The sequence below is a fragment of the Triticum aestivum genome, chromosome 5A, assembly GCF_018294505.1.
Source record: "Triticum aestivum cultivar Chinese Spring chromosome 5A, IWGSC CS RefSeq v2.1, whole genome shotgun sequence".
In the NCBI taxonomy this organism is placed as follows: domain Eukaryota; kingdom Viridiplantae; phylum Streptophyta; class Magnoliopsida; order Poales; family Poaceae; genus Triticum; species Triticum aestivum.
Window position 1 is genome coordinate 558,378,754 of NC_057806.1, and position 16,571 is coordinate 558,395,324.

General features: G+C 41.3%; 1 protein-coding gene across 1 annotated transcript; it reads right to left on the minus strand.

The window, feature by feature from the left end:
* Window positions 1-4,716: 4,716 nt before the first annotated feature.
* LOC123101551 (stress-response A/B barrel domain-containing protein At5g22580-like) lies at window positions 4,717-5,507 on the minus strand. Its single transcript, XM_044522945.1, has 3 exons — window positions 5,392-5,507; window positions 4,918-5,178; window positions 4,717-4,798 (listed from the first exon to the last, which is right to left on the minus strand). The coding sequence occupies exons 1-3, from the start codon at window positions 5,505-5,507 to the stop codon at window positions 4,717-4,719; spliced, it is 459 nt and encodes a 152-aa protein (XP_044378880.1).
* Between the last annotated feature and the right edge of the window lie 11,064 nt (window positions 5,508-16,571).

The following is a 16,571-nucleotide window of genomic DNA, read 5'->3' on the forward strand; positions in this document are numbered from 1 at the left end:
CGTGCCGGATCCTGCCGCCAGCCTTCTTCCGTGTCACTGTGACGGACCTCCGCCGTAGAACCGCGCTCCGCCCTCCCCCACCCCCCATCTCCACCACTTCAGTAGATATCTCCGATCTCCCGTCAATGTTGCGGCGGCGGTTGGACGTGGGGTTGGTTCCGGCAGTGGGGGAAGAAGCATGAAGAAGAGGTGAGTTGCAGAGGCAGGAACTGATGGCGGGGATCCCGACTGCAGCAGCAGGATCTGGCGACTGGGGCCGTGGCCGGCGACCGCGCGGGTAGGATTGGAGCGCCTCGTGGCCGGCGACCGCGAGGGCGAGGCGGCGGCTCCGGTGCCCGCGAGCGCATGAGAGAGGAGGCGGTTTCTCCGGCGGCCAGCGGGCATGCGGGTGCGGTGGCGGCTCCGGTTGCTTGGTGGGGGTGGGGAGAAGTTCATGGCGTGGGGATGAAACCGGTCGGAGGGGTCTGATGGGCCGGCCAGGTTTCCCCTTTTGCGTTTTTGGAAGTTCGGGAACACCTCACCGGGCCCTATATAGATGCGCCATGATCCAAATAGTTATTTCAATCCCAGGATTAGAATAGTGTTGCCCTATATATATATATATATATATATATATATATATATATATATATACATAAACACTATTCTGAACACGGGATCAGAATAATATTCTGATCACAACCTGACCTGCCCCGCTAGTAGTACGTTGAACTTCCCTGTGAACTAGGTTGAACTTCCGCCAACATTGCCCAAATGGGTCTTGCGATATACCGTTGAAAAGCTATGGACACCAATATCATGACCCAACTTAAATTTTTGGAAAAATATAAGCGGTTTAAGAGCAGTTTTGAAAACCATTTTTTCTTCGCACAAAAAACGTGAATCGTATTTTTGATCGCATTTCTAAACCGTTTATCGAAATGAGGCATATAATATGGCATTGGAAAGCTGATGCAAAACCGCTCCTTCCACATGTTCAAAGTTTTCTCTAATTCCCTATGGTTAAAGAGTAATTTGAAAAAATGTAAAATTTCGTAAACCGAACAGCTGAGTTTGTTTTTTCGATGTCATTTCTAAATGGCTAATCCAATGGAGGCATATGATACGGCATTGGAAAGCTTATGAAAATGCGCTACTTTTTCATCTTGAAAGTTTTTTTCTAATTTTGAATGGTTTAAGAGTAATTTAGAAAATGGTCCAAGTCCTACCGAGTTCGTATTTTCGAGCTAATTTTTTAACCGTACGTCCGAATGCAGCAAATGATATGGCGTTGGAAAGCTTGAAGAAATGCGAAACTTTTTGGTATGTATTGTTTCTCCCAATTCTTTACGGTTTTAAGTGAGTTTCGAAAATGGCGAAAAACATATTTTCGCCGTAATTTCTACAAACTTTATCGGAATGAGGCAAATAATATACCGCTGAAAAGCTATGGAAAATGCTAAACTTTTTCATTTTGATGGTTTTCTCTGATTCCTAGCCGTTTTCAAGTAATTTCGAAAACGAGGGGATCATGTGTTCTGCCTTTATCACGAAACAGATTCTTCGAAAATGCACTGCGTGAAGAACCTGAACTTCTCGGCGCGTGTACCTGAACTTCACTCTGTTTTTTCACGTTCTTTTCTTGCTCGTAGATCTCCATCCATTCACCGGAATTGAGCAGGTGATATACCGATGGAAAGCTGCTGTAAACACGCAAGTTTCTCGTGTTGATCATTTTTTCATACTTGCGACGGTTTTAAAAGATTTTTATGTGAAATTCATTCAGTGTAGTAGTTGAACTTCCTGCTGTTTTCACGTTGAACTTCTGTGACGTATTTTCGTTTGTAATTTACCTCATCCATTCGTTAGTGTTACACAAATGATTTTCCTTTTGTACAAACCCTTCTCACAATAATTTTTTTAACTTCCTCCGACCGGGGACTTGAACTTACACAAATGATATTCCTGTCGTTTTGAAGTAATTAGAAAATGACAAGATCATGATTTCTGCCTTCATGGCGAATGGAAATGCACTGCGTGAAGTAGTTGAACTTCGCGGGCATGTCTTTTTGAACCTCACTCTGTTTTGCTGTTTTTTTCACTGCGTGAAGTAGTTGAACTTCACCTTGTTTAACTTCATTTGTATTTTTCTTTATATGAAATACACACCATGTAGTACATGAACTTCGGGTTGTTTATCACTTTGAACTTCTCTCTAGTTTGAGAGAATTATTTTAAAACACAAAAATCAACAAATTTTTTTATGTATTTTGGACATCTAAATACACGGTGAACCTCTCTCACAAGAATTTTTTGAACTTTTCCTCGCTGAGCACTTGAACTTCTCAACCATTTTTTTCGTTTATGAGTTGTTTTTAAAAGTGCAAAAATGGTGTTGTGTTTATTATTTTTTGAACAGGTAAATCCTAGGTTTTAATAAACTCCGAACTTCTTTGTTATTTCAATTTGAACTTCACCTTTTTTATATTTTGAGTAAAGAATTATATTTGATTTTTATACAAATAAATCGAACATCGAAATACAAGGTGAACCTCTCTCGCAAGAATTTTTGAACTTTCCTGGACAGAGCCCTTGAACTTCTTTCAACAAACCATTTAAGCTTTTTATTTTCTATTCTTATATTCTTGTCTGAAACGCATTCCGTGTAGTAGTTGAACTTACTGCTGTTTTCACCTTTAACTTCTGTCACATATTTTTGTTCAACCTCTCTCATGAGAATTTTTGAACTGTCTCACGCCGAGCAGTTGAACTTCTAGCAACAAAACTTTCGGCCTTTGCTTTTTCATTCGTTTTTTCATACATTGAAAATTCTTTCATACAAAAATTTCATGCACACCTCGTAGTACGTGAACTTCTGGCAGTTATCAAACTGAACTTCTCTCGGTTACGTGAAAATATCTGAGTTTTGTATAGACATTGAACCACTCTACCTTTTTTTATTTGAACTTTATTTTTTGTATTTTTAGAAATGTGGAAATTATAGGTTTTTTTTGAAACATCAAACTTCTTCGTTGTTTTGAAATTAAATTTATTAGTTTTATTCTTTAGTAACTAGAAAAATCTAGTTTTTCAAATAAATATCAAAATGCTTTGCTTTTTCCAATTGAATTTCTTACTTTTATTCTCTAGTAACATGAAAAAATGAGTTTTTTAAATACATTGAACTACTCCATTTTTTGAAATTGAACTTCTTGATTTTAATCTTTAGCATTGGGGAAAATCTAAGTTTTTATAAACATCAAACAACTTCATATTTTTTAATTTTGGACATCTTGGTGTTATTCATTAGTAAGGGGAAAAGTCCTGGTTATGTAATAAATATCGAACCGCTCAATTACTTAAAGTTGAACTTCTATGTCTTATTTCTAAAAGAAGGAAAAAATCAGTTTTTCTAAACCTTTTGAATTGCTCGGGTTTTTTTAATTTGACCTTCTTGATATTGTAGTAAACATTGAACTCCCCCATTATTTAAATTTGAACCTCTAGGTTTTTTTGTAGAACGGGGAAATTCCATTTTCTCTATAAATTTTGAGTTTATCTATTTTTTTAATTTGGCCTTCTTGGGTTATTCTTTAGTAACGAAAAAAATCCTAATATAGTAATAAGCATTGAACCACTCTATTATATGTATTTGGACTTCTAGTTTTTTTAACGAGAAAATCACCCTTTTAAGTTTTATTTTCCTTTTAGTAATGAAAAAATCTCAATAATTTGTAGTAAACATCGAACTTCCTTCTCTTTCTCGGTTGTTTTCTTCGTTCTACATGAGAAAATATATTTTTTCTCATTTTGTGTACTAAGCACACACACACACACATCACATCCACACATTTTTTGGTAGTCAAATGAAAAAGGTTACAGCCCTAGAGGCATAAACAATCGAAATCCCCTTAATTTTGAGCAGTAATAGATGAAGTTCTCATGTACAAAATTGTCTTGTCTCTTATACTAGTGGGTGGAGCCTCACAAGTGGACGGCGGCGCACGTTGTTAGATAGGCGAGAAGGAAGAATGGTGATGCCTGGGAAGGTTGGATTCAATCGTCGCTTCAGTCGTACTTTTTTTAATTTAGAAACGGTGAAATATCCGCTTCAAAGTGCTCTGTTATTTTTGAACTGCTCTATATTTTTAATTTGAGCTTCTTGGTTTTTTTGTAACGGGAAAATCATAATTTTCTGGCAAAAATAGAGACCTTTCCGTGATTTATACTCGAACTACTAGTTTTTCTTTAAAAATGGGCAATTCCATTTTTTATAAACTGTTTTTAAAATAAGAGCAGTCCAAAGATATTACATCGCATGTTTAGAATCAGAGCAATCCAATGATATTCCAAATAGTAACAAAATGACCACATTATATACAAAGAGAAATGCAATGTTCGGGTATCATTTTTCTACTACGCACACACCTTTGTTCTCATCTACCTCCCAAAGAAAATCAGAGCCACCACCACTGAAAGCTACTCATGTAAATAGAATAAAGATGAATACTTTTTGCAAAAGCAAGCGACTACAAGTTGAAGGGACTAGTTCTAACGCGTGTAGTATTAGCTCCTTCGTGTTGACCAATTCCACCAAGAACAATCCATGTGTGGAACAGGCCGAGCGGAATGAGGGAACGTGAGTAGGAGCTGCTCCAACATGACCTGCTGAAAGAAGTTAGGTGCATCCCTGGCGTGCAACTTCTTGCGCCCCTTCTCCATCTCTGCCTAGGCCGTTTACCCATGTGGCTTCTCAGGCACTACAGAGTTGAGGCCTTGAGGGTGCACGTTCGCTCGGGGAATAACATGGACTTCTGAACTGTTGTAGAACAAAAAAAATATACAGGCGATTCAGCCGCAAGCTCCTCAAAATTGTAACAAGTCCAGCACATCACAGTGGCGATTATACAGGTAAAAACAAGTTCACAGAGAGGATACCGGGAGCCGTGGTCGTGCTGTGCTACTCGCCGAAGTTGGACGTCGCCATTAGAATTCTGAACTTCTAGGGGGCGGCGGCTGCTGCTTGATGAGGAACCAAAAACTGCCTCACTGTTGTCGGTGTGGCCAGCGTGGCAGGCGAAAGCAGAGTGCTTCTCGTGGCCCATGCACGCCACCAGGTCCTCGCCGCTGGCGAAGCTCATGGAGAAGACGTGGGTGAAGCCATGCGTGAGCACCTCCTGGTTCAACACATCTTTTCCCCTACAACCCAACACAAGGAGCAATCAACCTAACTCTAGATAGAAACACTTCTGAATGGCGATGCCTAATCCTGATCTGTTGTTGCTCAATTAAAATCTGACATAGTTTTTGTTCACTGGTGCAGTAAAGATGTAGCGGACATTTTGAAGTGTACCGTGCAGTAAAGATGGAATCCCTTTTTTGGAACAAAACAAATGAAATGCAAATGCATACCACCTGAAGAATTTGACGGTGTCGAGCTCCCCGGCAAGCTTGGTGAGCTCCTCAATGATGTCGTCCACCACCACGCCCTCCTTGAACCTTACCAGGCACAGGTGCTTGAACTCCATGGCTCAACAAGTCACAAGTGCAAAGCTGCGCCAAGCTTTCTCCTCCGGTGGCTTTGCACTTTGCAGCGGATGCGTATCATCACGCCACGACGCTGGCCGTTTTATGGACGGGATGAGAGCTCTGCTTCGTTGTTGTCGGTGTGGACTTCTGAACTGTTGTAGAACGAAAAAATATACAGGTGATTCAGTCGCAAGCTCCTCAAAATTGTAACAAGTCCAGCACATCACAGTGGCGATTATACAGGTAAAAACAGGTTCACAAAGAGGATACCGGGGAGCCGTGGTCGTGCTGTGCTACTCGCCGGAGTTGGACGTCGCCATCAGAATTGAACTTCTAGGGGGGCGACGGCTGCTGCTTGATGAGGAACCAAAAATTGCCTCACTGTTGCGGTGTGGCCAGCATGGCACGCGAGGTGGTCCGCGTCTACCTGCACGCGACGGGGGGAGTGGTGCCTGAGCTCTGCCGGCGGCATCCTTGGGGAGGCGGAGGGTGCAGATCGCAGGTGGGATCTCTGCGGCACGTAACAAATACGAGATGCAGGCAGCGGCGCGGCGCAGGTCGCGTAGGAAGGGAGGGAAGGTCGAGCCGGAGGGAAAGGGGAGGCCGTGTCGGAGTGGCAGAGGTGGTCGGGGTGGAGGACGGCGGTGAAGGTGGTCGGGGTGGAGGGCGGCGCAGGAGGTGGTCGGGGTGGAGGGCGGCGCAGGAGGTGGTCGGGGCAGTGCCTGCGGTGGTCGTAGGCGGCGGCGGAGGTCGTCGGGACTGGCGGGTTGTGCGGTGGTGGCGTCCGATTCAGGCGGAGGTCCAGTGGCGATGGGATCGGGGGAAGGCGGGGATCGGGATTGGTAAGTGGTGGGTCGATCTGTTTGGGTCGTGGGGGGTGAGGGTTTCTTTTTTCTTGTCCGCGGGTTCCACAGTTCGGGAACATATCCACCGGGCTCTATATAGAGCACCGTGATCCAAATAACTATTATGATCCCAGGATCAGAATACTACCATGTGGTACTATATATACTACTTTATTATTTTAAATATGTTCATATACTATATCTAAGATATTTCAAAGCAAGCTACATGAAAAAATTGCATATGAGCCCATAGTTTTTGTTATATTTGTGAAATACGTACGTATTTGTTCGTAAAAAAGAACTTACTCAAAATATGGTACATACTACCTAAAAATTAGTATATATACTACCTAATCATTGTTATATACTACATACTACACGTACATACTTTCGGTTTTGATAGATACTACATACAACATACAAAACGCAAGTGGTGGTAACTACCACTGCTTGTAGGAAACATTTGTCCTATATACACACACACACACACACACACACACACACACAACAATTGCGTGCAAAATTTTGAGTGCTTGATTGGTTGTTTGTTAAGTTGCCATCTTCCTTTTAATTTTCTAGGAATTGTCTATTTGTATGTGGCGCGGATGAACATGTTAGTTATGTTATTGTGTGTAAGATGGCAAAAAATTTGAACAGCACATCTTATATTACAATCAAACCAGGGTAGACGGTAAGGTATTGGCGTATTGCAAAACGTAGGCCTTTGTTATACTCCCTTCGGTCCTTTTTAGTTTGCATATAAGATTTGACCAAAGTCAAAGTATCTTTACTTTGACCAAACTTATAGAAAAGAGTATTAACATTCACAATACCAAATTAATATTTTTAGAATCATTATGAAATGTAGTTTCATAGTATATATAGTTGGTATTGTGAATGTTTATATATTTTTTAATATAAATTTGGTCAAACTTGGTCGAGTTTGACTTGACAGAAATTTAATACGCGAAGTAAAAAGGATCGGAGGAAGTATGAGATAGTTTTTTTTAGTGAATTCTGTTTTTTACCCTCTATTTTGACATTTTTTACACTAATTACCCCATTTAGCAAGATTTCATCCACTTTACCCCATTTAGCAAAATTTCTACCACGATTTACCCTATTTAAAATTTTACGATTGTTTAGACCGTCAGGTCCAGCTGGCATGCCACATCAACGTTTTTCTTCTACCTATTTTTCTCTCTTCTGAACCAGTCCTCACAGCATATCCCGACCGGGCCGGCCTGATGGAGATCCCTCGCGTCGTGTCCAACGCATAACGCCTGAGTCGGCCATGCTCCAAACTCACACCCAATTGATTGCATAGCCCGTCTAGGCTTCCGACCACACGTACCCATCAGGCTCGCTCGAACCTAGGGTCAGGGATTGTCACGCAGCGGCGACGATGGCGATGGTGTGACTTCATACCTCCTCGAGCAACGTTGTATGGCCGCGACATCAAGGCAAGAAACGTCCCTGTGGAATCCGGCTCTCTCCAGCTCACCGACGTCAGCGTGGGCGCGTCCATGTAAATCACCCCATCGGGCTGTGCTCAGTTTATGGCGGGTCTATGGCGCCCGCCGGTCTAACAAATCAGAGAGGTTGGTGAACAAACAAGCCCTCTCAATGGTACCCCATTCCACATGATTTTAACCATCTCTATCATAGCAATTTGTGTATTCTAAATTTTTCATAAATCATGCATTGGCCCGTGAGGCATTTGATTACGACAGAATTAAGATGCTTATTAGAAGACCACGTGTATACATCTTACTCTTCTGCAACTGACGTACATTACTTTAAAGTTTTTTTCAACATTTTTAATATTATCAAAGTTCTTTTACTCGGTTTGTGGCGGGATGGTGCGTGTGATTCGAAGGAAGGCGAGCGATGCGTGCCGTGAATATTGAAGGCCAGAGTGGTGTGGCCCAAGTCAGGCGTTGTGCATTGGATGCAAGCGGGCTGCTCTGGTGCGATCATATTGAGCCGGCCCGGTCGGGAGATGCTGCGAGGACCGGTTCAATATGAAGAAAAGTAGGCAGGTAAAAACCGTCAATGAGCATGCCAGATGGACCTGACAATTGGGACCTACTAATCGGAACACTTATAAAATTTTAAACAGGGTAAATCATGGCAGAACTTTTGCTAAATGGGGTAAAATGGATGAAATCTCACTAAACGGGGTAATTAGTGTCAAAAATGTCAAAATAGGGGGTAAAAATCGGAATTCACTCTTTTTTTTGCGGGAATGTTATATGAGATAGTTGATACATTACATACATGGAAGGTTACATTTTTGTGCTTCGTGGCAAGCTTTCTCATTACGTGGCTTCTTCTTGCTCATATCATTCTTGTGCGGCCTATTGTCGGATAGGTACAAGTGCCCAAAGGTCCTCTGAGCCAGGCAATCACTATGCCAAAAGAAAACATACACACACAAAATTATATGTAGATGTATCAGCAAACCACATCGTGTACATATTTTAGTTCGACAATAGAAGACATCACTCCCTTATTTAACTTTTGCGACAATGATGGCAGCGATGATGCTTAGATTTCTTATCTTTTCTTTCCTTTCTACAATTTCCTCTCCATTTTCTTTTCCTTTTTCCTATGTGGTCCAGAGTTGTATGGCTTCTCATCCAATGCTTTCATATACCAGCAATCATGAGGAAACTTGGATCTCAAAAATAGCGACCCCCCGACCTTGTACTCAGTGTTCCCATTTTTCTTCCAAACTTATATCAGCTAGGTTTGTTGTCTCAACAATGCGATAAATCCTTAAGGTTGGGCCAAGTTCGTCCATCCTAGAGCCAGTGGCCTCTCTTCCTCGCTTCACCTTAACACATCATCAAATTACATATACTTTTTCAATAAAATTGTGAATGTGTAACAGATGCCAACATGCATAACAACACGGGTTAAACATATACACCCCCCCCCCCCCCTCAGAGAAAACATTGCCTAATAAGATATGCCAATCTCAACGGATTAATGTGATACTATGACTTACATGTAGATAATCTGCATCATTAGTTTGGCATAGGCTGAGAATTCTTAGTTATCTGTCATGTGTCAATCAATATACTATTCGCTTGTTCTATCAAGAAAAACTAATGGACATCGAAACTAACCTTGAATGCATGAAATTTTTAGTTCCATCATTCCCAAGAGGCCAAGACCATCCTTCTAGTTGCAATAAGAACTATTATAAGTTGTGCCTTCCTCAATCTTTGTTACGAACACTCTAATTTCTCGAGTCGCATCTATGTTTTCTCGCATCTAGTCACCATTCTCTCTATTTCTTCTTTTTAGGTTGAACTCTTCTCCCTGGCATGCATCACTTCAGCAACCTCCACAACACTGGTTGTGCAGGGGAACAATCAATTGCCATTTTAATAATAAATGCATGAGAGCTAAATGGTTCATTTTCGTGATATAATGAGTAATGTCAGTTCAACAATACTTATAAATACTAGATGATACTCCGCGCGTTGCTGCGAGGACTGCCTGCTATATATTTTACTCATATTAGATGATACTCTGTGCGTTGCTGCGAGAACTTCCTGCAATATATTTTAGTAATATTTCATTATATGAACATGAATATTTGGATTAATAATATAAAAGTAAAACTTAAAATACATGCAACTATAAAATATTTATTGAATATAAATCGAATAATATAATTAAGTCACTTAATTCTTTTTGCATGCATGTTGCATGATGAAGTGGGCCTTTGTTTATTCATAATTGTTTGATGAGGTGGCATAGTTGCATGTTGAGATAAATATATTAGTGGGGATGAATTTCTTATGTATATAGGATTCACTAATTAATACTACCTCTCTCTCAGTTTACAGGGCGTGCACGTGCTCCTAGGTCGTCAATTTGACCAACCTAATACAAGTCATATATTACAAAAAATATACCAATATAAACTTCAAATGTTCTATTTTCAAACCATATAATTTTTGTGTTATATAGTTTATATTAAGGTGATAAAATTGGCAACCTAGGTATACGCGTAGGACTTGTAAACTGAAACGGAGGTAGTATGTGGGTGACGTTTCCCATAAAAAAAATCAATATCTCTCATCAGTAGGATCATGAAAATGTGAAGGTGGTTATGAATTCACAAAGGGTGGAAGCTCATGTAGGATAACCGGCCATAGCAAGAAAGTCGATATATTGTTAGTTGTAGTAGGTATAGAGAAACATGATATTAAATAAATCTTGAAAGAATGAAGCCTGTAATCAATCTAGAGAAGTCACTAAGAAACATCAGCATGATGTCCACATCTCGTGTCCTGGCCCTGACATAGATTGATTGAAAGTGGGAACAATAATACACTTCAATACTGATTTTTCCCCTCAAGGAAACATGAACATCATGTGCACAACTTAGCTATTAGCCCTTACACAAACAAATTGAAACTGGGCTTAGTGAGGCATTTGGGTGCTGGAACAAATTTTCATACAACAACAGTCATTAAGGACAAAGATGAACCTCCTATGCATAGGTTAGCTATTGCCCTTGCGCAAAGTGGTTGAAAGTGGGAAGAGCTGAACTACTGAATTGTGAAATGGAACTCCCACGTTCTTTATCTCTATCCGATTTAATATTTTTGTGCTTGCTCATGGGTGCTCTGCTTCGGAGTTGTGAAATGGAACTCGCATGTTTGTTCGAAGACCAACAACCTCTGAAAAGCTACAGGCCATAGCCTTCTTCCAGCACTTGCTAGTTACATATTCGACCTAACATTTTCAGCATGTGTGACGATACCAGGTGGAAGAAAAAGGAAGATAGTTTTTTGAATAAAATAAGGAGAAATCAAACATCTTGATTTTGACTGCTCAAAGTACACCTACATGTTTGTTTTTATCAAGGAACTACATTTTTAGGGAAGTACATGTTCATGTTTGTTCTGTTTTGAAAGTCAAATCAAAAGGAGCGAAATCACTAAATAAGGGGTACCATTGCAAAGGCCACCCTACCTTCTTAGGCACTGACAAAGTCGCAACCTGGGTATTTTCCTTTTTGTTCTTCGTAAATTCATTTATTCAAAACATCTTATACCTTGAACCGCGCATCCAAATTCCGAACCGTTTTGAGCGTTGGATTTCTTATGTTGAGATCTTTAAAATTAGATCCATGTTAATACATTTCAACGGTTTTTAGAAAAAAAGAACAAAAAAGTGCGGTGAATAAAGGAAAACCCAAAAAGGGTAAAAAGATGAATAAAAAGAGGGAAAACTAGAGTCCGGAAGCACGACTGCTGTTTTTCATGTTTTTTTGCTTCAAGAAGCATTTTTTTTCTGAGAAGCACAACTCACTAGAGCAAATCTGTGCTTCCATGTGCTTCTCGTGAGAGTATAGTTTTTTCTTTCTTTCGAGAAGCACAAGCAAATCCCACCTTTTTTTAGAAGTACTAGCAAAAGAGCCCGTGCGTTGCAACGAGAGAGAAAACATAACACACGCTCTTAACTCAACAATCATCACTCAAGACCACAATAGGTCCATCTCTTCTATTTTTCCGAGGCATCATATTTTGTGTTGCCGCTTATCCTCCTTCTCACCCTCGCCGACGATGGCCTCGGTGTTCACACAAAACAACAAAAAACATGTGTTGAATATGGTTAATCCTAAGGCGTCTCTCTCTCCCTCTCTCCTCCCTCTCCCCCTCTCTCTCCCTCTCTCTCTCTCTCTCTCTCTCGCTTTCTCTCACTCTCATGATGAGAAATCTGTTGTTTTCGCCTGCGACATTTTTCAGAGACATGCATGTGTAGTTATTGATGTTTTCTTTTCCGTATATGGTTATAGTGGGGTGTTTATTTGCAATCCGGATCGCCGCCGGTATGAAAAAAACGAATCTTACGCTATAAATTATAAGTTTGCTTCCATAACAATATTTTAAAAATATTTAACAGGTAAAATTAACATCATATTTAGATTCCACACATTTTTCAATAAAATTTCATATATAATATGTTAAAATCGAAGTTACGGTTTAAAAGATACAGATAATTTAGAAAATCATTTGGTTTGACTCAAATATATTCCAAAATAATATTTAAAAATACTTAATAGGTAAAAATAATCTCATATTCATATTCTACATATTTTTCTAATCAAATTTCATATATAACATGTTCAAATCGGAGTTACGATTTAAAAGATATGGATGATTTTAAAAAGCATTTGTTTGACTTAAATATGATCCACGGATGAATTATCTAAAACATCAGGTTTTCGAAAAATGTAAAATAGCGGTTCGGGTGTGACTTAAAACCGAATGGCGGGTTGATTTCAAGAAAAAGACAGGGACTTTTGTGTAAAATACGAAAATAACGATTCGTTTTAACTTAAAACAAGATTGCGGGTTGAATTCTTTGAAATAGAAGGATTTTTCTGAAAAATGCCATGACGGACGAAAGAAACCTAATTTGCTTTGTTATTAGGTAAAGATAAAGATAAAGATTGTTTCCGTGCTCCTTGTGGAAGCATTTTTTTTCTTTTCTGAGAAACAGAACTGATCTTCGCAATTTTGTTTTTGCTCAAAATGTAAAGAAAACATGGCAGAAACAGAAAGGGCAAAAAGGTCCATCTAAAACCCAAATACGTGCATAAAAAAATCAGAAGAAATGTCCGGGACGGGGATCGCACGCCCAGCTCCATCGCGGCAGACGGCGCCATGAGGGCTAGGAGGAGGACGACGACGAGGTCCAGGTCACGCGCAGCGTCTTCATCGATTGCGCCGGTGACGCGTGCGTGGCGGAGCGGGTGAGGCGCCGGCCGGCTGCCGATCACTTGGGTAAGAGCTACAACTACCACCTACTGCTACTAGTGTGTGTGTCAGAGCTGAAGTATCTTCAGTCCCGCATCCCCTACGCACTTTGGGGGCAAGGCTGGTTTATAGATCCCGGCGTCAATTGGCAGGGTTAGCCACCAAGCGAAGGTAGCAACTAGCAGCAAGCAAGCTAGGGACGGTAACACTATTGATCTCTCATGTGCATCTATAATAGATTTCTGAGCACAGCATGTTCGTTTTTAAGCAGCATATTTAGCACTGTAGCTTGTATCGGTATATACTATTGATTTGTATGCTGTAGATCTCAAATGGATGTTATTGGTCAGAGAATTCTGCGGCTGATTTTCATATTATTATTCAGCCCACACCCCGCAATGGCACTGCTTCTTAATCCAAATCCAGGACAACAAACCTCTGAAAGCCATCACATCTATCAAATCAGTATGTGAACATAGCATGTTTTGCATCAGCATGTTGTTAGAGCTAACATTGATGATTTGGTTGCTTTGGTCATGCCTACAACCACTGCAATCAGCAGCATCACACATCTTGTTAGAAGTTTTGGAATCATGTGCCATGCATAAGTATCCAATGTGTGCGCAGGGACGAAGCTAGAAAAAATTGGCACTGGTGTCAGCCAGTACCCACTACATACTAAACTACATGAGGGAGATATAAATAAAACATACAAATCCGAAGATAATACAAAGAATGAAAATATGCAATCAGCAAACAATATGAGAAAAGCTTGCCATAGCCAGTAAACTCAAGAAATCACTTACATACAAATTAAGAAGAAAAAAATCTAAGAAAAAAATGGCCACTTTGGAGTTAGATTTGTAATTTCGAGAAACAGATGAACAAACAAAACATATCAGACTACCAAAAATGAATATCGTCAAGCAAAAATATAAAGTGACTCCAGACTCACATTTCTCTTCACGCCCTTTCACCTCTTTCTTTTACGAGAACATGAACTTTCACCTTCTTAAAGAGATCAGTCATGCCATCATTTGTAATGGAAGAAAATATATTTGTCCCCACATACGGAGTAGCAAATTAGTCAATCACTCATAATCTGCTCACCCATTTTGTTATGCAAAATATGGTTGCCAATATTAATTTTTTAAAAATCACCGACAATCAACAAAATTAGCACCAAATTTAGAAGTAGATGCACCAAATTTTGCGTATCTGCGTACGATCATGGTGTACCTTGCAGGAAACCTGGACTAGGGGACTTCTGTCAGCGACTATATTAGATTAAAATTGTGTCGTTGCCGCTGCGGCCGCCCGCCCGCCATCAAAACAAACTGTTGTTGAGTCGCACTTATGTTGTTCCACTGAGAGGTGAGAGAGAGATTGGAGATTTCTATGGTTTTTTTTGGGGTGCGAGAATTCAGGACCGAGGCGGCGAAGAGACGAATAGGCACATGGGACGTGCGACCTGCACGTACGGCCGCGTATATCGGAGGCCAAGCAGCGATCAGATCAATGTTTTGTGGGCTTTGTGTTGGCTACTTATTACCTTTTTGTTTGCACGACTGTAAATCAGGCTGACACTTTGGGTCTATGCTGCTTTTTAGCATCTGGGCTGGGGTCAATCGATTTTTCTGGCTGGGGTCAAATGTAAAACTTGTTAAGCGTGTTAGAAGTAACGTTGAACCGCACTGGTGTCAGTTGACACCAGTGCTTGTACGGGGAACTCCGTCCCTGTGTGTGCGGGCCTGCTACTGCTAGTACGCTGCATGCGACGGGTTTAGCTATAAACATTTGGTCGTTTGAGTCACTTAAGTTTGTATATGTGTGAACGGTGTTCTTCAATGGCAGTATCTGAATAGTGAGTCGTTTTGTGTATTGCGCTGTGCACGCTTTGTAGCTAAAGAAATGTCCAATTCCTAGACCAGATTTAATTTGTGTGTGAATATTCCGACGATTCTCTTGTGATGGGTTTACTTCTGTAAACTGTTTGCACTCCAGGCTCATTTAAATGACTACTCTCTGTTCTTGAATGAAAGATTCCAAGTTGAGGCGGAGAAAATGCTTGTCTTCTACTTGTGCTCTTCTCCAACAAATGTGTTCTTGATCTTTTATAGATTTATTTTGGCAGCAGTGGCCATGGACGATGTAGTGGGTTCCTTATCCAAGAACTGGAGGCTGGACGAGCTGGAATCGCAAGAGCCCCCGATGAGCAGAGATGGAGGCAGCATTGACGATAATGCGAACCCCGACCTCATCAGCCGCCTTCCCGAAGAGATCCTCGGCAGCATCCTCTCCCTCCTCCCTACCACCAAGGGCGCCGTGCAGACATCTGTTCTATCCTCCCGGTGGCGCCACCTTTGGCGTACTGCCCCGCTCAACCTTGTCATCGACCAAGGCCCCATCAGCCAGGAGAGCAAGCGCATCACCGTCGTCTCCAAGATCCTTGCCGCACACTCTGGTCCTGCCCGCTGTCTCTTCTTCAACCAACCCGGTGGCATCTGCCTCCGCCGTGAGTTCTATGCCAAGTTCGACAGCTGGTTCCGGTCCTCTTCCCTCAATGGCCTTGAGGAGCTCTACTTGTATGGAGGTGATATGTTGCCGTGCCTGCTGCCATCGTCCGCACTCCGCTTCGCATCCACGCTATGCATCGCCAGCATCGGCCACTGCGATTTTGCCTTGATTAATGATGCCCTTGCGCTTAGCTTCCCTCGGCTGAAGCAGCTCAAGCTCTATCGTGTCTCCATCTCGGAGGTGACCCTCCACCACCTGCTTGCCGGCTGCACTATGCTACAGAGCCTTGATCTTCGATGGATCCGTGGCCCCAGCAGCATCCGGATCATCTCGCCGACTGTCCGAAGTATTGGCATATCTGTTTGTGACTACTACGATGAAAAGCTTGTGTTCCCGGAACTTGTTATTGAGGATGCACCTTGCCTTGAAAGATTGATCCCACATGGTTTAAGGGGTGGTCCAAGGACAATCAGGGTCATCGCAGCGCCAAAACTGGCAGTGTTGGGCTACCTGTCTAGGCTAATCTCCGAACCTGTTATTGGAACCATAAGGGTTAAGGTAGACCAAGTCTTGTTCTTCTAGAAACTTGCATGATGAATTTGTCTATTTCCTATTTGCATCGCAGTCTTTGTTTTCTCGATGTCCCATGTGTATCTTTTTTTCCAGAAAATGATCCCTATCATGTTCACCACGACGGTATGCACAGTAAAGGTCTTGGCTCTACAATCTGTCGGCCCTAATCTGGATGCAATTGTTGCATTCCTTAGATGCTTTCCCTGCATGGAGAAGCTGTACATTCAGGTGAAATATCTTTTTTGTTAAATGTTAGCCACTCCAGCAGAAAGTGTAAAATTACATGGATTTAAACCTAGTTTCAACTTCATCAGTCATACATCTCTTTAGATACCTAGCT